The sequence below is a fragment of the Cnephaeus nilssonii genome, assembly GCF_951640355.1.
Source record: "Cnephaeus nilssonii genome assembly, chromosome: 5".
Lineage (NCBI taxonomy): Eukaryota > Metazoa > Chordata > Mammalia > Chiroptera > Vespertilionidae > Cnephaeus > Cnephaeus nilssonii.
Window position 1 is genome coordinate 43,078,254 of NC_137076.1, and position 23,013 is coordinate 43,101,266.

Below are 23,013 nucleotides of genomic sequence, written 5' to 3' on the forward strand. Positions count from 1 at the left end.
TACACGTGGCACTCAAACTTTAGTATGTTTAAAGCACAGCTCTTTATCTTACCCCCCTGTCCACCTCCAACAGTCTTTCCCAATTTAGCTACTCTCTGAATTGGGACAACATCTGTCCAGTTGCTCAGGCCAAAACCTCAGTGTCATCTTTGTGTCCTTTCCTTCTCTCACACCCTCCATCCAGTCTCTCAGCAGATCATGTTGAATTTGCCTTCAGAATATATCCCAACATGGACCACTTCTCACTCCCTTTTCTGCTTCTGCTCTGAACCAAGTCAGCAGCATCTCTTGCCAGAATGTTGGCAGTAGCCTTCTAACTGGTCTCCTTGCTCTGTGCTAGACCCTTTGGTCCAGTCTCAACGCAGTAGCAGGATTGACCCCTTTAACCAGGTCTGCTAGTCTCAGTGCTCATATCAGAAGTGCCAGGACCCTCCATCTCTTTCAAGTAAATGCCAGAGTCATTCCAGTGTCCAACCTCATGTTACCTCTCTGGTCCGTTCCCTTACAGCGACTCTGCCCTGCCTTGTTCCAGCCCCAGCCTCTGCTGCTCCCACAACTCCCCAGGCTGCTCCTGGCTAGCCCTTTGCATGTACGCTTCCCTCTGTCCAGAACCCACTTCCCCGCTGGCTCATGGCTCACTCCCAGAGCTCCTTCAGACTCCACTCAATTTCCGGCTACTCAGTGAGCTTCCAGTTATTGTACTTGAACCCCTTATCCCACTAGCTGGCTTTATTTTTCTCCAAACTTACCATTATATTTGTCACTTATGAATTTTATGCCCCTTCTGTCTGCCCTCCTGGGATATGAATGTTCCAGATAATCAGGTATTTTTGTTTACTTTACTAAACACTGTATTCCCAGTGCCTAGAACAATGCCTGACATATATAGGGACTAAACAAATATTTGCTAACTATTCATTAAACCAAAAGTTATTTCTTGGTTATATTTAATATCAGGTGTTGGATTGAGTGTTAAAGTACTATAGAAATGTTAGCCCTGCTAAAATATACTTACCTATGTTCTTTTAATTTGGAAAGGGGGATGTGAAATAATTTCCTCTTGACCACCAGATTTTTAAGTACAGCACATTGATTTAAACAAATTTGCCAAAAAGAAGTTATATTTCAGATATAAAACCATTATTTATACAATCATTGTAATTACAGCACCTATTCTTTTATTCCAGCTTTTTTTCCTGTCTCTCTCATTTTTGTTTTCCAGAAAAGAGGCACAGTTAGATGAAGAAGGACAGTTTCTTGTCAGAATAATATATGATGATTCTAAAACTTATGATTTGGTTGCTGCTGCAAGCAAAGTCCTCAGTAAGTTGAATATGACTTTCCTTTGGCCAAGTTACACATAACAAGTGAAAAGGAATCCATGGTCCATTGTATAGTGACTAGAGGCCTGGTGCATGAATTCGTGCACCAGTGGGGTCACTTGGCCTGGCCTGTGGGATAGGGCCGAAACCAGCTCTCTGACATCCCCTGAGGGGTACCGGATTGCGAGAGGGTGCAGGGTACATGATTGGGGTGGGGGAGAGACGTGAGAGGTTAGCCAGCTGGGAAGAACTGTGGGAGGGCTCTAGGGCATGTCTGGCCCATCTCGCTCAGTCTGGATCGGCCAGACCCCAGCAGCAAGCTAACCTATTGGTCGGAGCGTCTGCCCCCTGGTGGTCAATGCACATCATAGCGAGCAGTTGAGTGGCCTTAGCATATCATTAACATATTACATTTTGATTGGTTGAACGGCTGACCGGTCAACCGGACACTTAGCATATTAGACTTTTACTGGTATTATATAGGATGAACAGAGATGAAGGTTATGCATTGCACAACCCTGATGGGGAAGACATTTATGTATAATGTTAGGCTCAGGCTATGCTCAGTCTATTTCTCCTTTTATGAACTCTTTAGAGAATAGAGGCACTCTCTGCCCCTCCCCACAGAAAGCCATATATTGGGGAAGAAAAAGCAAATTATTGCTTCTTAATATAATAAGTTCAATAATATAATAACAGGTTACTATGTCAACAGCACAGAATTGCACAAGTGTAATAATTACATTGTGGAATGCAGAATATATGATTCCCAAATCTGTTTTATAATAAGTTTGTTAGCTATTAGCTATTGGTAAAAGAAACAGGAAATCGATCTATGTCAGACAAAACTTATGCAATGAAGGCAAAGTTAAAACAATAAATATCTTTATAAAAAAAGTCTTTCTGAAAGTAGTGTCTCTTATTCTCAGAGTACTTGGATAGAATAGAAAGAAGCCTTTAGCTTTGCCAAATATAACTAGTAGAGCAAATACTATCTATTGCAGAATATAAGAATTACAAAGAAAAATGGCAAATTGTTAATAATAAGAAAATATCCAATCTCATTTGTAATCAAAATTGAAACAAGTATGATGTTTTTCAGATAAATTTGTCAATTTTTGAAAATTAAATATCTAGTGTAGTCAAGGATAGAGTTTAAAAGTAAAACAGACGCTTAAAAATATTTAAACCCTTTAACAATTTTTCTGAAGGAAATTATTAGTGTTATTTGCATTAAGATTTATGTGCTTTCACTTCAGAGTTACTTATAGTATCAAAAATTAGAAAAACTTACATTTTGAATAAGGGGATTGATTAAATAAAATGTTGCATATCTATGTTGGGTGAGATAGTGATTGAAATTACAGAAAAAGTCTTAAATTTTTAATAAATAATAATTGGATATAAACAAAAAAGCAGGATATTAGGGTACATCCTATATGCAACCAACTTATTAATATTTGTATTTAGATAAAGAAAAATCCTTTTGTACCAAAATATTATCATGTGCATTCTGGATGATTTTCAGGATCTTCCTGTATTTTTCAGAAAAAAATAAGTTCTAAATTAAATATACATTTAAAAATGCTTAAAATTAATTAACTAGTTTGTCATGGAAGCTGAGAAACTGATTGCTTTGCTATTAAGTACAAATGTACAGTGTTAGCATAGTAATATATTGTCTTCTCAGATTTCATTGTATTGTCCTGGCCAGAAATTTTTCATGTGATGTAGATTCACTAGGCACAAAAATTGAGGATCTTTAACATTTTGTTGTTATGCACTTATCTTCCTTCTTCCCATTAATATGTTTTTATATGTCTATGTATAATATTTTTTGTTTTTATTATTCTTTCAAACCTATAAAATAGATCTCAACGCTGGAGAAATCCTCCAAATGTTTGGGAAGATGTTTTTTGTCTTTTGTCAAGAATCTGGTTATGATACAATCTTGCGCGTCCTGGGATCTAATGTCAGAGAATTCCTACAGGTAAGCGATTTGAGGTCTTGTTAAAAGCGCTGAATTCGTGATTCTTAAACATAGATTCTAGCATCCTGTTGTTCAGCCAGCTGCATGAGAGGGTCTTGCTGCTGAAATGGAATCAGTGACATTTTTTTTTCCAATTCAATAAAATAATAGTTTTTAGGTCTTGAATACATTTTTAGCATTTTTGCTTCATATTTTTTCTTTAACTTTTGATTGCTATAAATACGCAAGTTGTACATGAATGTCCTTTGAAAAACTCATCATGGCCTATTGTGGTATATCCAACTGCCTTTTAAAAAATGTTTTTATTGATTTCAGAGAGGAAAGGAGAGAGGGAGGGAGAGAGAGAGAAACATCAATGATGAGAATCATCGATGGGCTGAACCTTGCACATCTCCTACTGGGGATCGAGCTTTTAACCCGGGCAAATGCCCTGATTGGGATCAAACTGTGACCTCCTGACTTACAGGTTGACACTCAACAACTTTGCCACACTGGGCAGGCCCAACTGCCTTTTTTTTTTTTTTTTAATGGTCATATTTGATACTAGTTTTGGTTTTATGTAGGCTCTCTAACATGGTCTTATTTTTTTTGCAAAGCATTCCTAGTTTGTATAGCATTATTCAATAGTATGTCAGTATCTATGACTTCCTACCCGGAGCTTGTTGTTTAGGAAAAAACGTGCTGGCTTTCAGGTGCTCTGCCACCAAAGCAAATTTGAGAACCATAGCTCTGAGTTACATATTAATTAATCTACTAGAGAAAGGGAAGTAAGAGACCTTGCAAAGGCAATTTCAGGTGCAGGACAAGATAAAGAACGTCACCAAAGGCCTTCGTCTTATGTTCTTGCTAAAATTACCTTACAAGATTTTTACTAGTGAAGCACACATTCGATGAAAGACTATTTTTGGATTGTCTGTCCTATTTTAAGCAGAGGCCATTTGTGAGACCTTCTTCTTGATGTGTTAATGTTGAAAATTATGTGGTTGTTTGTAAAGGATATTTCCAAACTGGCTGCTGAGAGCCGCCAGATCTTGCTGGAAAATGATGTCAGTGCAATAGTAGCTGAACCGAAGCCCAGTTTTGTGGGAATGTAAACGACTTCCAGTCCAGCTGCATTATTGATTTAACAGCCAAAATAAGAACTTCGGTGCTTAATCAAAATGTCTGTTGTTTACACAGTGACATTTTTCTTATAAACTTAAAACTGCAATAAATCAAGATGGAAACTGATTTGCGATCGCCTGCCACAGGTTTACCTAACTACTGGTGTCCAAAAACGCTGCCACTTCCAAATGGAGTGGCTGCCAGGAGATGTGTAAATTAAACGGGAACAGGCTGTATTTCAATGAATTATGTTAAATGGATTCAAGGGTGATATTTGAAAGTATTTTAAGACTTTGGATTTTAGAATCCACCTTCCATTTTTTTAATACTGTCACCTTATCAACAAAGTCTGAACTTGCATTTTCCCCATCTTAATTCCATCTTGCTCTCAGTGGTCACATTTACATAGCACAACAAATGTTCCAATTGTTTTTGTTGTACTTTGGCTCCTGGTGGCCGCCTGCTCAGGTCGTCATGGTGCCATGAGAGAGCAAGCCGCCTCTGGTATGTTCCTCTCTGTTCACAAGAGGATAGCCAATAGCTACATGGAGCTGGTGTTTGGAGAGTTCTACCACTTTTCTTCATTGCCCTGTCTCTCTCATGACTCCTCCAATCTCTTCTCCATTCTATGACTTGAGTGATTTTTCTGAAATGCAAATATATCTCATCATACCATTAAAAAAAATTTTTTTTTCTTAAACTCTTCAGTGATTCCCCATTGCTCATTGGGAAATGTCAAAAATAGTTAAAATGATTGAAACTACTTACATTCCCTATACATTCTGCCTCTTCCCTTTCTGCAGCCCAGCCAAATATAACTTTTTTTTTTTAATCTTGCTCTCTTTATCTTCTGAGCTTTCGCATCTGCTCTTTCCTTCATCTGGAACACTGTTCATGCTCCTTTTCACCTCGATAAATTCTGTTTATCCTGCTGGTCAAATTACTTCTTCTGGGTCATTGGCATTTCTCATGTTTTCGTAGTATATTTATTTTCCCAGCCTAGTGGTTCGCATACTGTATTATCACTTCCTGTTTGTTGGGCTGGAATGTAAACTTCATGAAGCCAGAGACCATGTATAATCTCTTAATGATGGTATCTCCACAGATACAATCTGTCTATCTGGGAAGAAATTTCTTTTCTTTTCTTTCTTTCTTTCTTTCTTTCTTTCTTTCTTTCTTTCTTTCTTTCTTTCTTTCTTTCTTTCTTTCTTTCTTTCTTTCTTTCTTCCTTCCTTCCTTCCTTCCTTCCTTCCTTCCTTCCTTCCTTCCTTCCTTCCTTCTTCTTTCTTTCTTTCTTTCTTTCTTTCTTTCTTTCTTTCTTTCTTTCTTTCTTTCTTTCTTTCTTTCTTTCTTTTATAAAGATGCGCTCTTTGTGTAAAAATAGGAAGCAAATATGACCATAGCTCAAGATTAAATGTTTTATTAAGAATAACAAAACCCCCTTTCAGATGAAACTAAAACTTTAGTTTCTTTAGGTAACTTTATTTAGAGAAAAATCATAGATTGAATATAGAGGATTAGACAGCCACACATTAGACTGATTTCCTTGAGTCAGAAGCTTTGAGTATTGGCTATCATTGATAAGATAATATATGGCTTTTGGGAATGAAACCCAAGTCAGTCCACAGCAGTGCTACCAATTCATTTTTAGTGGTATTCCGTTATTATTCCATTATATTTTCTTTACCTACCCAGTGATTTCACAGAGGTGAAATGAAATTGAAATAAGCATCGAAGGCTGCCAATGCAATCTGAGAGAAGAGTTTAAATTATGGGCCTGTTTAAATATGCATAGAAATCTCAGTTGTATCATACTACAGATATTCTGTCAGAGTTTGCTGGGAACACGGGCTCGTTCAGTGGGCAGTTTCACCCATTTCCTCAGTTCATATATGTGGGGGTTCCTCTGGCAGGGCCTCTGTGCAGCCTGCAGTGGGATTTCCAGGTCAGGACAGCTCCAGGCTTTGGCCTCCAGAACACAAGGCCGTGGCCAGCCCACCAGGAACAATCTGGGATTGAGGACCAATCTAAAATCTTAACTGTTTGTCCGAAGTGTTATTTTGGGAAATGTGAGGATTTTCCTGAACAGCTGTGAAATTCTAATACTTCCCTAAATTATTTACAGTGCTTCTTAGAAAAAAGTGCTCCATTCATTTTATTTTTAACTTTTGGATTTCCAAAGGCCCTGTTTTTTTCAACATCCAAAATGTTAATTTCTGTAACCTGCAGTTTTTAAATGGACAAGTGAGGACTTTAAAGGAAGATAAGTATTTGAGTAGCTGGTATATATTTTCATAATATTGATTGTCAAATATAGTATTATATAAGTGGGATTTAAGAGCTATAGCATAAGTGAAATATTTTACACAGAAAATTCTATAATCACTTGCCCTTTTTCTTTAAAATATTTCTCTTGAGAAGATGGTAATTATAGCTATATGTAATTTCAAAGTGTTATTATTTAAAGAATTTTAGTAACTGGTATAATTTCTTTTTTTTTTAAATATATTCTATTGATTTTTTACAGAGAGGAAGAGAGAGGGATAGAGAGCCAGAAACATCGATGAGAGAGAAACATCGATCAGCTGCCTCTTGCACCCCCCCCCACTGGGGACGTGCCCGCAACCAAGGTACATGCCCCTGACCGGAATCGAACCTGGGACCTTCTAGTCCACAGGCCGATGCTCTATCCACTGAGCCAAACCGGTTTCGGCTATAATTTATTTTTAAAATTGGGCCTTACATTATTTCTTAAAAGAAAAAGAAAAAAGATTTTCTGTATCTTTTCAGTGGGAGGGCTATTTCTCAAGGAGCAGCTCCAAGGAGAAAAGTCAGGAACAGGAGCGTTAAAGGGTGAACTTCCTTACTCTGACCTCATGCTGCCCACACCCTGACCTTGGTGCTGACCATCCTATGGGGTTGGGTTTTCCACTTTATTTAGGTCTTGCTTGCTTAAATTTCTCATGTTCGAATTCTAAGACGACTCCTTTCTTATAAAACTTAAAATATTTGTCAAATTACATGACTCTCACAAGTAAATGTTGGTGTTGGTCTTGTTTTTTTAGAAGTGTGAGGAATAAAAAGAAAGGAAATGTTGTGTCCCATCCTTTTTCCTTAAAAAAAAAAAAAGAGGTTTGCAAGGTCTGATCTTAAGATTTCTTCCAGATCTAAACACCAGTGATGTTCTCAAATAACAGATAGCTCCTGCTTTCCCATCCTCTCAGATTCTTAGAGACTGAAACATCTCTCTGTCTCAGAACTTTCAAAGCAAGGTCTTACTCTGCCCTCTTATGTGGATTTTAGGGATTTTTTAATTAAATGCCCTGGAAGCAGGAAAAAGAAGTAGCTAAGTTCTAGAAATTTTGCCTCTGTAATTATGTATGCACTCATTTTTGCCATGCATACTACAAAGAAAATTTGCATTTAGGTAGAAACATTCCGAGATCTTCGAACATGTAGAACTTCAGTGTTTCTCAGTGGAAGGATACATTCTCTTTGGTTGCCTACATCTGTGGAATGTGCTACATGGAGAACTCCATGCAGTGTCCCGGGATGCCAGCACTCGTTTTTCATCTGCAAATGATAAGTGCTAGGTGACAAGATGAACTGGACTCATGGATCGGAGGAAAAGTACATTTATTTTGCTTGTCAAAAAACCAGTAAAATGATATCAGGGCATTAAGAAATAAAATGAAAGCCTCAGAGTAACTTTTTGGCATCGTGAGGCAAAAAAGATAGTGGGCCTGCTCTCTAGCCTTTCCCGTGTCCTAACTTCATGAAGCTGAGAAGAATGAAGGGGACGCACATTTGAGGTTTTCTTTATTGATTCTTGGGAATCTACTTGTGCTGGGATATATGTGTTCACTTTTGTTTCCTTATGTTTAATGTGTATATTTCCCTTTTAAAAATTTTATTTTTTCCATCACCATTTATCCTTCTAATCCCTCTTCCACTTCCACCCACCCTCCACCCCAGCCATCACTGTTGTTCATGTCCATGAGTTCTCTCTCTCTCTTTTTTTTTTTTCTCAATCTGCCCCCCCCCCCCAATAATGTATATACTTCTTTGTAATGTGTATAGTTTTTTCTTTACCTGTTTCCATGGTATATTTAAAAAAACAACAACAACACATGCAATACCAGTCTTAATATGAAACTTTCATTCTCCAGAATACATTGCTACAGCCATGTGGATGAACAATTAGCTTTGTATAAATCGTATTATAAAATGTAGTCAAGGTTTTATCCAGGCTATTTTGAAAATCTTTTTTTGTGGCCTTTGATGTGGCTGCAAATGATTCTAGTCTAACTATGGTGAAGATAAATTTTAAGCAATGTAAGTGTACTCAAATGAAAGTAATTTAATTTTTAATCACAAATTCCATTTCTCATGTTAGACAGGGTGTGGCAATCACTTCAATTTTGAAAGAGTAAAACCAAGTAAGGAAAGCTGTAACTTAAGAAACCCCAAGAGTGTTTTTCTGTTAGATGCTATCTAAAGAAAATCAATATTGCATTAAGTGGTGTTAAACCTTCCATGTTGCAGGAAAGCACTTCACTTGTCCATTTAATTAACAGTAAATTCAATAAAACAGTAAATCTCTGGAGGGTTGGTTACCGCAAAGACTAAGAGATGAACATTCTGATTTCAAATGTTTTGCTTTCCCACTTGTTTTGAAGCAATAAATTAATCAACATACTATTAGCAACATTTATACCTTTATTTAAATAAAAATGGCTCAGCATTTAGGCTGAAGTGCCTATCTTTTTTGTTTGTTTGTTTGTTTTGTTTTTATTTTTTTAAATGAATCTTTATTGCTCAGATTATTACAATTTTTTCTCTCCCCCCGCCCCTTAGCTCCCCTCCACCCAGTTCCCACCTCACCCTCTGCCCTTACCCACCCCCCCACTGTCCTCATCCCTAGGTGTATGATTTTTGTCCAGTCTCTTCCCCCACCCCCCACTCCCCTTTTCCCCCGAGAATTATCAGTGCACTCCCTTTCTATGCCCCTGATTCTATTATATTCACCAGTTAATACTGTTCATCGGATTTTCTTATTCACTTGATTTTTAGATTCACTTGTTGATAGATATGTATTTGTTGTTCATAATTTTTATCTTTATATTTTTCTTCTTCTTCCTCTTCTTAAAGAATACCTTTCAGCATTTCATATAATTCTGGTTTGGTGGTAATGAACTCCTTTAGCTTTTTCTTATCTGTGAAGCTCTTTATCTGACCCTGCAATTCTGAATGATAGCTTTGCTGGGTAGAGTAATCTTGGTTGTAGTTTCTTGCTATTCATTACTTTGAATATTTCTTGCCATTACCGTGTGGCCTGCATAGTTTCTGTTGAGAAATCAGCTGATAGTTGTATGGGTGCTCCCTTGTAGGTAACTAACTGTTTTTCTCTTGCTGCTTTTAATATTCTCTCTTTGTCTTTTGCTCTTGGCATTTTAATTATGATGTGTCTTGGTGTGGTCCTCTTTGGATTCCTTTTGTTTGGGGTTCTGTGCGCTTCCTGGACTTGTAAGTCTATTTCTTTCACCAGGTGGGGGAAGTTTTCAGTCACTATTTCTTCAAATAGGTTTTCAGTATCTTGCTCTCTCTCTTCTTCTGGGACCCCCATAATTCTGATGTTTGTACGCTTGAAGTTGTCCCAGAGACTCCTTACACTATCTTCATATTTTTGGATTCTTTTTTCTTTTTGCTTTTCCGGAGGAGCGTTTTTGCTTCTTTGTATTCTAAATCTTTGACTTGATTCTTGCGATCCTGTAGTCTGCTTTTAGGTCTCTGTATAATATTTTTTATTTCAGTCAGTGTATGCTTAATTTCCAGTTGATCCTTTTTCATATCCTCGAGGGTCTCATTAAATTTATTGGCCTATTCTAGGAAATTCTTGAAAAACCTTATAACCATGGTTTTGAACTCTATATCCAGTCGTTTGCTTTCCTCCATTTCTTTCATTTGTGACCTGTTTCTTTGTCTCTGCATTTTGGCTGCTTCCCTGAGTTGATGGAGTGGTTTTGTGTGCTAGGTGTCCTATAGGGTCCAGTGGCTCAGCCTCCCAGTTACCTGAGGTGGACACTCTTGGTGTGCCCCTTTATGGGCTGTGTGTGCAGTGTTGTTGTAGTTAAGCCTAGATTGTTGTTAGTATCACTGGGGGAAGTTGACCTCCAGGCCAATTGTCTGTGAGGGTCAGCTGTGTCTATGCTGGGAGAGCTTCTGTGCTCAGCTTGGATGGGGCTGAGTCTCAGAGTGGAGCAGACAGCCTTGGTTTCTCATCAGCCCCGCCCTAAGAGGCCCCTGTGTCTCAGTGTTCCGTGGCAATGGTTGCACACACCTCTGAGGGAAGGCTGCCCTCGAGTTTCGCTGCTGCCAGACAGTCCAGTTTCTCCCTGAATGAGTCTGGGTACCCAAAGTCTCACCCGGAACTGGAGTTCAGTGAAGTTGGGAGGTTTTGTTTCCCTCCTGAATGAGAAATCTAGCCGTGCGCTTGCTGCCCGCCCTCTCCACATCCCACACCTCCTCACCTCTGCCTTCCGGGGCTCCCCTGAGTCTCAGTGTGCTTTTTCCTGACAGTCCAGTTTCACCCCGTATGAGTCTGGGTTCCCCGAATATCACCTGGAAATGGAGTTCAACGCAGAGGGGAACCTTTGTCTCCCTCCTGTTCGAGTAAGCCAGCCGTGTATTCAGCCACCCGCCCTTTCCACACGTGCGGGTCTCCTCACCTCTGTCCTCCACAGCTCCTCTGAATCTCAGTGTCCTTTTCTCTTTCCTTCTAGTTGTAGAATTTCCACTCAGCCAGCTTTCCGGTGGTTCTGGATGATGTCTGCTTTGTCTTCCAGTTGCAGTGTTGAAATGTTGTGCGAGGCAGCAGTATAGGTGTTTACCTATGCCGCCATCTTGGTTTCTCCCTATCCTTTTTTTTTTAATTTAAATTTTGTAAAAATTGATTTTTGAGAGAGAGAGAGAGAGAGAGAGAGAGAGACTGAATTATTGTTCCATTCATTGATGCATTTGTTGGTTGCTTCTTGTATGTGCCCTGACAGGAGGTCAAACCTACAACCTTGGCTTCTCAGGATGATGCTCTAACCAACTGAGCGACCCAGCCAGGTCTAAAGTGTCTATCTCTTTGTGACTCGTGACGTAGCTGCATGTAGAAATGTGCTAATATAATATGAACAAGATGAAAATGGATGATTATGAAAATGATATAGGCATATTGACTTATGATATAAATACTTTAAAGAGGGAAAATTAAAAAAAATATTATTAAAATACATTTTTCAAATTATTGGTTGACTTATCTTTTTTTTTTCCTTTAAAATGAGCCACTACACAGTAGCTGAACCCGAAGACATTAAGTAATTACCTAAATGCAGCAACAAGCTCAATTTTGACTTTGTGGGAAATGGAGATAAGTAAAAACTCGGTCATTTTTTTCCCTCACCATATTTTCTCCCATAAATTTTTGTTGTTGTTGTTGTTAATCCTCCCTCGAGGATATTTTTCTATTGATTTGTAGGGAGAGTTGAAGAGAGAGGGAAAGACAGAGAGAAACATTGATTTGAGAGAAACACATTGATTGGTTACCTCGTACATTCGCCCCAACCAGGACCCAGGCCTGGGAGAAGCCTGCAACCAAGGTAGCGTCCTTGACTGGAATCCAACCCGGAACCCTTTGGTCTGCAGGCCAACGCTCTATCCACTGAGCCAAACCAGCCAGGGCTCTCATAACCTTTTTGCAACATCAGCAGATGGGATCTGGGTGGGTTATGTGTTCAGGTCTTCCCTTCTCAGAAAAGAATTACCCTGAGGAGAACTTGTCATAGGAAGAACCCTTCGTACTACTTAACCAAGTAAAATAGTTTTGGGACTCAAGAGGCTTGTAGTTTATATATTAACTTCTAATACTTAGTGTCTGTCATATTTTACATGACAATAGCAGCCCCTACAGGCAATGGTGATGAACTGATGTTTTGCTGAGGTCTTGGAGGCCTCTCTCCACACTTGCACAAAAATCTCCTACATGTCAGAACCTGGAACAGAGTATCATTCTCATGCCACCATCTCTTTGACCTTCTGTCATTACACTTCTCTGTCCCAGTAACCAGGAAAGGGTCCTGGCTTTTAAGGTCTCAGTCACTCATATGATTAGCTGAGTCCACCAGGATCATTCTTCCCAATTCAAGATCCACAACCTTAATCCCATCTGCAAAATCTCTTTTGCCAGGAGAGGTATCATATTCAAAGGGATTATTAGGGCATGGAAATTTGGGGAAGCACTATTATTTTCCTTACTGCACCTGGGATGTGTTTGTGTTTCATATACATCATTTTAGTTATCTCCATTTTATCAGAAAAAATCAAGTCGTAGAAAAATTGGGTAAGCTGCTATGTTACCATGAAATGATAGTCTCATGCGAATATAGCTGCCCCCAAACCTATAAATACGTATATCTTTGCTTTAGCCCTAACTGTGTTTCTTTTTTTTTCTGCTTCAGGCATTCTTGTTATACCCCGCTCGTTTATTTATCTTTTCTTAAAATGCATTAACTATTAATAGCCACGGATGTTTGTTTTAATTACTCTACTTGAGTTTCAAGTTCTCTGTGGTTCTTGCCTTACAGATGTCTCAGTGCAGCAAGGGAGGGGCGTGCTGTGTGAATGTTTACTCACTAAGCTCAGATTGAGCCTTCTGTCTTTATCTTGCTTTCCAGGAGTCAGCTGCCGTTGTGGGAGCATTATTTATTCATCAGCATTTCCTCTTCATTGCAGAACCTCGATGCTCTGCATGACCACCTTGCTACTATCTACCCAGGCATGCGTGCCCCTTCCTTTAGGTGCACTGATGCCGATAAGGGCAAAGGACTCATTCTGCACTACTACTCAGAGAGAGAAGGACTTCAGGATATTGTCATCGGCATCATTAAAACGGTAGCTCAACAAATACATGGCACTGAAATCGACATGAAGGTAATGATTAGCAATGGCGACACCTCTAAAGAGAGATGGCAGAATATTAAACGTGATGCTCAGTGAATTTACCTTTAATTCTTACAGCTAGTGGACCTCACAGAGGCATATATAAACCATAGCACAGGCATCACCAGAAATCTATGCTTGGCCTTGGAATGCAAGGATATACAGGAATACAGGCTATTTTTTCCCCCTTTGTCTCAGCAGATTTTTCTTTTTATACATTGCTTAATTTAGTTTGCATTCTCTGTGAGCACACAGTAGCTGAGAAGCAGGAGGATATGTGACTGGCTAAGCTGTGTTCTTCAGAATACAAAAAAAAATATATATCCTCCATAACACAGACAGTCAAATTCTATGATAATATAAAATTAGATATTATATTACTGTGCATTGTTTCCTTGTAGTCTTTTGTCTATCCCTGAAATGTCATTGGAATATCTTATTTTGTGAACTAAAAGTTTTGCTTTTAAAAAAAATTAGATTACTTGTTGAAAGAAACCAGCTTTCATACTTTAAAAAGGTGTTGCTATTGATGATACAGATTGTTAGTTTTAGGTGAGAATTTCAAGATATGAATACAACCCTATATAATAAAGAGCAAATATGCTAATTAGACTGGACGGTGGAATGACCTTCTGGATGACCTTCCAAACGACCAGTGGATGGGGCAGCAGGGCCACGAGGCAGCCGGCCTGCCAGGGCCGAGCCCCTGTCTCTCCAGTGAGCTGCTTTTTGTGTGCTCAGCATATTCAGCCCAAATAGCCATTTTTCAGTGGCCCCAAATTTGAGAAAAGTGGGGAGAGGAATACCCTATTTCAGCCTTATTTTTTAATGTATCTTAACCAACTTGGATTTGTAATTTTATATACTTGCCAATTGATGGGTAAAAAAAAAATGGCATTGCATGTATTTTTAAATATGTGCTTCTATTATTTTATTTTTGTCTGCAAATATTATTTTTAACATGTTAAATAATACTACGTGTATAGTTTGTAGGTCATCCATTATAGGAGTGTGCCAGGCTGAGAGGCTAAGCGCACCAGGATAAGAAATTGCTTTTCCTCCAATTCTACCAGAGTCTGTACAGGCTGAGAGGGGACTGGTAACAGAGTCGCAATTTTGCTGTGAATAATTATTCAGTCTTCGAATTTCATAAATAGATGTCCAGACAGTGTTTTCTATTTTAGGCATGTGTAGCATTTGCACACATTACATTTTTAAAATTAACCCTCTAAATGCAATTCCCAAAACCAGTTTCTTAGGTACGTAGGCCTTTTTAAGTAAATTGAAATGCAGACAATTAAGACCATTTTCCCCTTTGACATCCAGGTTATTCAGCAAAGAAATGAAGAATGTGATCATACTCAATTTTTAATTGAAGAAAAAGAGTCTAAAGAAGAGGATTTTTATGAAGATCTTGACAGATTTGAAGAAAACGGTACCCAGGACTCACGCATCAGCCCCTATACCTTCTGCAAAGCCTTTCCTTTCCACATCATATTTGACCGGGACCTAGTGGTCACTCAGTGTGGCAATGCCATATACAGAGTGCTTCCCCAGGTAAACGACAGCCCACTTCTTTGGGGACTGAGACAAAAGGCCATAAAGGTGCTATTGTTACATGTGAACATTCATTTATGTACCTTTCTACTGTGTCTTAGGTGATGTGCAGCACATTGTATATTACATAAATTGTTTAAATGTGAGCATAGTACATTTAAACATAATGCTACCTTTCCTACAACAGGCTTTTTCTTTTCTTTTTCTGTTAAAAGCAGGGCAAGTGCTGCCCTGGCTGGTTTTGCTCAGTGGTTAGAGCGTCAGCCATGGACTGAAGGGTGAAAGGTCTTGGGTTCAATTTCTGGTCAAGGGCATGTACCTCAGTTGCAAGTTCATCCCCACCCCAGTCAGGGCATGTGAGGGAGACAACTAAGTGATGTATCTCTCACATGAATGTTTCTCTCTCTCTCTTTCTTCCCTCTCTCTCTCCTTTCCTCCCTTCCTTCCACTCTTTCTAAAAATCAGAGGAGAAAATATCCTTACATGAGGATTAAAAAAATAAAGACAAGGCAAGTGGGAATGCTATACTTTTTAAAAATGAGATAACGGATAACTTTCTAGTAATAATCAACTTTCACTTATTTATTCATTGAATAAATATTCATTGGATGTCTACTATCTGAAAATAGTTTTCAAAATCAACCTTTGACATTTTTAGGGAAAATAAGAGAATTTAAAAAACACTAAAACGGCAGAGCTTATCATGGGACTTGGTAGAAAAAGCGTCAAAGGACAACAGTTGAGGAGATGATGAGAATCTGCGTTTGATTGGCCCATTTGTAAAATCCTTCCTTTCTACTCTACCAACTTTTGGAGTTATACATGACATATATCCAGAAATATTTTTTACTTGTAATTAAAGAGCCTTGATAGTCCAGGATTAGCCCAAACGGGATCAGGCATAAACCTATAAATCCAAAAGCCTTACTGGGCTCTTACACTGGCTCTGGCTCTCGCTCATTATGAGCTGAGGTGTTACTTGGCCTGTCTCTGCCCTTGTCCTTTAGAAGCAATCTATAACTGTTTCCTATTATTATTATGAACTATTTCTTGATAAACTGTGTTTGATGATGGTCTTTATATTTAAATTTCATTTTAAGCCATTGGCATTTAATAGGTCATGCTACATTTTCAAAGAGAAATTTCCATTCTCTGTTGAAAATACTTCTCATTTCTTTGAGCTTATATTTGAATATTAGTCATCTGAATCCATATTAGGTTTTATGTTCATGAAACTATTTGATGTCCATTTAATCACCGAGTTGCATAAGTCAAGATATGAGTCCATAGTTGGGGTAACTTTCCTACAAAATAATATATTTCTGTGCTTATATGTAATTGAGCTGATTAATCTAATATATAAAATAAACATTGTTTTAAATAAGTGTCCTTTTTCTTTTTATCTACATTTTAGCTCCAGCCTGGCACTTGCAGTCTTTTGTCTGTCTTCTCTCTGGTCCGTCCTCATATTGACATTAGTTTCCATGGGATCCTTTCACACATCAATACGGTTTTTGTATTGAGAAGCAAGGTAAGCAAGATATTGTTTTATTAAATGTGAGTAAGTAAGGTGTGTTACGTACTAGAAGTGTTCTGGGGGGGGGGGGGTGAGGGTGAGGAAGTAGCTACTATGCCATTCTAGAAGATGGAAGAGGTATAGTGAGATCAGAAGCAAACCTCAAAAGGAGTCCTATTTCAAAGGCGACACTGTTGATTTTTTATTTTCCCAAGAAGCAATGGGACTCTGTCACCTGGTCAGAATTAACAAAAGTAACTGTTGAGAATGCCTCGGTGGGACAACCCCGCTTCACATATTAAACCAACATCTTTTAGTCCCAGTATAGCTACGAAGTCCTATTTTAGAAGTCAGAAGAACTGATAAAGACTTTTTTTAAAACTTTACCCACTTCCTTAAAGTGTCTGTTATTCTTGGCTCCATTTTTGTGATGGAAATAGGAGTGATAAAATATTCATTCAGTTGATACTTTGGGATTGATAGAGCAAAGGTGTCCTGAAGTACACACTTCATCCTTCTTACAGCCTTCCCAAAGGTCCTGTGTACACATACTTTATGTATTTGGAACTATTCCCAGTTGCTCTGTGAATGCAGGGGTGAGAGGTTTTTTGTTTTTTGTGTTTTGTTTTTTTAAGACAGGGTATTATGTTGTAGCCATACTGGAAAATGAGAAATAATCATGGGAACTTTAAGTAAATATGTGAACAATAGTATACCTACTGGCTTTCTGTGCTCAGAGAGAATTAATTCAGTTTTTTGCAGTGTTTGTAAAGAAACCACTATGCTTATGCCCTGGCAGAGCTCTGGTGAAATCCCTCCTTTGTTCTAATTGGTGCACTTATTTTCCCTTAAGGTTTGGTGGGAAATGAGGTTTATGTGTCCTTCCTTTTGCTGAATTGTTAGATAGGGAGAAAGGCACTAGTTAACGGTTATGTCTTGCCTTTTCAAGGAAGGATTGTTGGATGTAGAGAAATTAGAATGTGAAGATGAACTGACTGGGACTGAGATTAGCTGCTTACGTCTCAAGGGTCAAATGATCTACTTACCTGAAGCAGACAGCATACTTTTTCTGTGTTCACCAAGGTAATGCTTTTTAGATTAATTATAATGCATATACTGGTAAGAACCCATCTTTAGCTAACAAAGGATTTCAGTAGCATTTTATTCAATCATGTCTGCATATTCTGAAGTGTAAGTCGATTTTATAGTGTACCTCTCAATAACAAAGATAATGTCATTTAACATTCGTAATAAACTCAGATGAAATCATGTATTCTATTTTATTTGCCATGTCTTAAACAATTTGCTGAGTGTTTCTGCCATTAGATCATCCTACAGCTATTCTGCAGTTAGCTAATTCTATAGCTTTGTGCCTTCCAAAGGGGCATCAAGCAGAAAAGTAATTCCAAAAGCATCTAATATTATGGCATAAATAGTTAGTATATTTGGTTCCAAAAATGCCTTTAAAATTGTTTCTGGATTTGAACTATTTATATTTAAAATATTTAGTTACTTTAATTGAGATAAACCACTGAAACTACTATGTTATTAAGTTGAAATTTATATTATTTGTAATGAACATCACAGGGAAGTAAACCTGTGGGTTGGTGTTTTCCTATTTTGATAAAGCATTTTACTAAAAGATGCATGGGAATTCAGAATACAAAGACAAATCAAAACTTGCTTTAGAATAGCAGAAAAAGAATGTGAAACTTTTCGTTAGGTTATATTCCTGTATTTATAGCTTTCCATACCCCAAGTGTATGCACATAGTTAGTAATACATTCAAGGAAGCATGTTTTGGTGGGTTGTTGGTTAAAACTTTTATTTAAAGTCTACCATGATCATTTTTTAAATTTAAAGATACTGTCAAAATTTCTGAAAATTCTAATGAATTTTGTAACAATTTATTTTAATATATTAATATGGTATTGAAGGCTATGTAAGACTAATGATGATTCCTGCCCCCCCCCCCCCACAAGAATATATACCATGAAAATAAAAAAGACTTTCCTGGCTGTGTGTCTCAGTGGTTGAGTGTCGACCCATGAACCAATAGGTCACTGGGTTCATTCCTGGTCAGGGCACATGCTCGGGTTGTGAGTTTGATCCCCAGTAGGGGGCATACGGGAGGCAACCAATTGATGTTTCTCATCCATGCTTCTATTCCTCTATCCCTTTTCCTTCCTCTCCCTAAAATTATCAATAAAAACAGATTTTAAAAAAGACAAAACTAGGGAACATAAACTTTATCTTTTTATTAACAACTTTCATTGGTCTAATTATATAGGTATCTGCTATCAATATCGTTTTTTTCTTCAGCCTCTTTCTAAGTAGAGCTTTCGTAGTCTGAGAGCTTCTCAATAGGAACAGTTTCTATTCATGGTGATAAAGGTTTCTATGGAAACAGAAGCAGACAATTTGGAGTCTATTTCCTAAGTGCCATCTGCAGAAATTGGTTGCATAGTGACACACATGCAGATTGTTATGTGGTGCCAGTCCCTGTGTGAAGAAAGACTGCTCACCTTGAACTTTAAGAAAGAGACCAACTAAGAGCAGTTCTACTTCTAAAAGAATTTCAAAAGAATTAGTTGAAATTTAGAAAAAAATGTTGATAGTTTGTCAAAATAATAAATATTTTTAAAATAAATGAGACATAATTTGATTGTTTTTAACTCAGTCTGAACATTCATAACCATTCATTTTTTAAATATATTTTTTATTGATTTCAGAGGAGAAAGGAGCGGGAGAGAGAGATAGAAACATCAATGATGAGAGAATCATTGATCGGCTGCCCCTGCACACCCCCTTACTGGGATCGAGCCCGCATCCTGGGTATGTGCCCTTGACCAGAATCGAACCTGGGACCTTTCAGTCTACAAGCTGACACTCTATCCACTGAGCCAAACCAGCTAGGGCCATAACCATTCATTTTTATTTTAAGTTTATAATCTTTTTTTTTTTCTTCTCTGCTTATGGACAGGCCTATACCAGTTATCAGATTATCTGGCCTCTTTCCAGAGAGGTCTATTTCTGCAAGTGAGTTTCACTTACATATCCATTTTAACAAAATCTAAAGTGACCATGTGCTTCATTAGTAAACTTTTTGATCATTTTATATCTCTGTGTTGGCATGCTAATTTTTGCTTTTAAATATGGACATTTTAGCAATCCTTAATTCTTCAGTAAAATCTCAATTATGTCATCTTAGAGAAATTATTATTATGAATTTCCAAAAGTAATTACTTTGCATTTAAAGAATTCATACCAATAATGTAACCCTAAGATATTTTAACCAGAAATTAAAATTTTTTAAGAAAAAATTTTTAAAAAGCTACTTCTCATTTATCAGATCTTCACTGAATCAATAAATATTATGTTGTTTCTAAAAATGACTTAAGTTGCAAAGATGCATAAAATTCAGCAATTTATATACTGATTCAAATAAATGAGAGAAATTAGTCCCAGGCTACAAAGTTTCAATTGTAGAAGGAAAATAAATTCCAGATACCAGGGCCTCCCCTTGGGTTACCAGGGGGCGTGGCCGGCCTGCAAACCACCACAGGCCCCTCGCTCAGGCCGCCCCACACCCCAAGGGAACCCCCACCCTTATCTGTGACACCCTTCAGGGCAAACCAGCTGGCCCCCACCCGTGCACCAGGCCTCTATCCTATCTAATAAAAGAGTACTATGCAGATTGATCATCACTGCAACACACAATATAGCTGCCCCCATGTGGTCAAAGATCCTGCCCCCATGTGGACGCAAGATGGCCACCACAAGATGGCCAGCAGGAGAGGGCAGTTGGGAGGCACCCGGCCTGCAAGGGAGGGCAGTTGTGAGGGACCAGGCCTGCAAGGGAGGGCAGTTGGAGGTGATCAACCCTGCAGGAGAGGGCAGTTAGGGGTGACCAGGCTGGCAGAGGAGGGAAGTTGGAGGAAAACAGGCTGGCAGGGGAGCAGTTAAGCATCAACCAGGCTGGCAGCGGAGTGGTTAGGGGGTGATCAGGCTGGCAGGCAGAAGCGGTTAGGGGCAATCAGGAAGGCAGGCAGGCAAGCAGTTGGGAGCCAGCAGTCCTGGATTGTGAGAGGGATGTCCGACTGCCCGTTTAGGCCCGATCCCACCAGGATCAGGCCTAAACGGGCAGTCGGACATCCCTCCAGGAGTCCCAGATTGGAGAGGGTACAGGCTGGGTTGAGGGACAACCCCCCGCCGTGCACGAATTTCGTGCACCGGGCTTCTAGTCTATAATAATAAAAGTGTAATATGTTAATTAGACCTGACGTTCTTCCAGATGAAGCTGCGGTGGTGGGGGCCTTGCCCCTTGCACGAATTTCGTGCATCGGGCCTCTAGTAAATACATAAAATACTTGTAGAAGATGGGTCATAAATCTGGTTGTAAACTTTTAATCATCATGTCTGAAAGGGAAAAGCAACCAGTCACAGGAGTCGCAGAATCCATAGGAAGAAATGAACAAGTTTCTCAGAAGAAGCACACATATCCCTGTTAAAGAGAGTAAGGATCAATTTTTTTCATCTCTTGATAATGAGGGAAAATGTGATAATAAATCACAGCCTTGTGTTAAATACTTGAGCAGGTTGCATAGGGCAAATGTCTACATTATCTTTCAATTTAGGCTAATAGCATTAAAACTGCAATTTGGCAAAAATGCATTTTAAATTCACTGCTCTGTGGTAGATTGTGAAATCTCTAGAAGAATGAATAATGATTCTTTGTATAATTCTCCAGTTTTTTTTTCTCTTCAACCTGAGAAGCTTTAGAATATTAGGAGATGGCAGGAGTATACTCCCTGACAGCAATCAACATTGGTATTGTCATGTGGGTGAGTTGGAATGATTGCACCTCATTTCTCTGTCTAACAGTGTGATGAATCTGGACGATTTGACGAGGAGAGGCCTGTATCTCAGTGACATCCCTCTGCACGATGCCACACGGGACCTCGTTCTTTTGGGAGAACAATTCAGAGAGGAATACAAACTGACCCAGGAGCTGGAAATTCTGACAGACAGACTGCAGCTCACGTTAAGAGCACTGGAAGATGAAAAGAAAAAGACAGACACGTAAGCCTCTAACCTTGCACGACTGCTAGGTATACTGTGACTCTATTACAGTGAAGATTAATAGTCAGACTAACAAGGCAGGAGAGCCCTTATAGCTCCAGAGCAGTAGATAAACTCTCCCACATCACTTAAAATGAAATTATGCATACAGAAATAAATCAGTCTCAACGGTGGTGGGAATATGTCTTCTATTTTTACAATTCAAGCTGAAAGAATAAATGCCAATACATCTCTCTGAAAATTATGACAATAATTCAGATGTTTAAAATCCAACTATCATGCATTCTTTCCTTTATATAAGAAATATGTTTTGAGCATCCTCTGTGTGCCAAGGGCTGGCCAAGTTCTGAGGGTTACACTGCACACGGAACTTAGAGTTGGCCATTATATTTTAAAAGATTTCTTTTCTTGGACTGAATTATTTTAGAGCTCAGTTGATATGAATCTGACAGATTGTAATGTCCTCTGTAATGACAACAATTATAGCTGTAAAGGCAAACATTATCCAAAAAAATGGAAGTATAAAGCTATAATTATTTTTCTATGAATGGTAGATGAAATTAAGAAATTTTGGGCAAGTAGCATTAAAGTAGTAGTTTGTTTTCAGTAATTCATTTAAATACACATCAGGCATACTACTTGGCCTTGCTCACATATACTAATGGAAGGCACTAAGTCACTGATGTTCATAAGATATTTTACCCAGGGCCTTGTATGTTCATTTTGAATGTTTATATAACAGGAAGATATCTTATTGGAGAATTGAACTCCTCTGTTTTACTTCTATAAGAGCTGTTCCACTCTATCTGAGCACTTAGAATCTTGGTAGCAGCATCACTTTCTATGCTTTTTTTTTGTTTTTTTTTGCATTGATAAATGTGTAGTTGCCCATGGATGGATGCTGTGCCCTCACATAAAAACATCAGTTAGCTATATTTATTCATAGCGTGGATGAAACAGAGAATGCCATTTAATGCTTGTATTTTTCCACAGCTTCCTAATTCATTGTCTTGGCCCTTGTATAATGCAGGTGAAAGCTGGGTTTATTTTTTTTTTGAGACCACTTAACATCCTCACAGTCCTAAACCGAACCCCTTAATCTATTCAGGTATTTTGAAAAATTCAGAAAATGCATGAGACAGACAGTTCACATTCCTTCCACTGCTTGAAAAACAACACAAACTATGTTTTTTTGGTCTGTGGTACAACGTTATCCATGAAAAACATCAAATTTTGTGGAGCACGTAAGACAATCCTTAGGACAAAGCTTCAAAGTCAAGTTAGCATTCTGCTCTGGCTGTTATATTAGAAAACCACCCAGGTTTAGTGTTTTTATTTTTTATAGACATTTGTTTCTCAAGGTGATTTAATTATAAACCCTTTACTATTTCTTTTCTTTAAAGCCAAGTAGTTCTATTCACATTTCATATTCAAATATAGCTTTAAAATAGTTTATG

At 38.3% G+C, this 23,013-nt stretch overlaps 1 protein-coding gene across 1 annotated transcript in view; it reads left to right on the plus strand.

The window, feature by feature from the left end:
* The window catches only part of GUCY1B1 (guanylate cyclase 1 soluble subunit beta 1), a 44,630-nt gene that overhangs the window by 14,902 nt on the left and 6,715 nt on the right, over nt 1-23,013 (plus strand). The window contains exons 3-9 of the mRNA XM_079772062.1: nt 1,223-1,323; nt 3,194-3,312; nt 13,195-13,392; nt 14,728-14,958; nt 16,373-16,489; nt 17,424-17,557; nt 21,359-21,556. Coding sequence (XP_079628188.1) covers nt 1,223-1,323; nt 3,194-3,312; nt 13,195-13,392; nt 14,728-14,958; nt 16,373-16,489; nt 17,424-17,557; nt 21,359-21,556 — 1,098 coding nt within the window. The remainder of the gene's footprint in view (nt 1-1,222; nt 1,324-3,193; nt 3,313-13,194; nt 13,393-14,727; nt 14,959-16,372; nt 16,490-17,423; nt 17,558-21,358; nt 21,557-23,013) is intronic.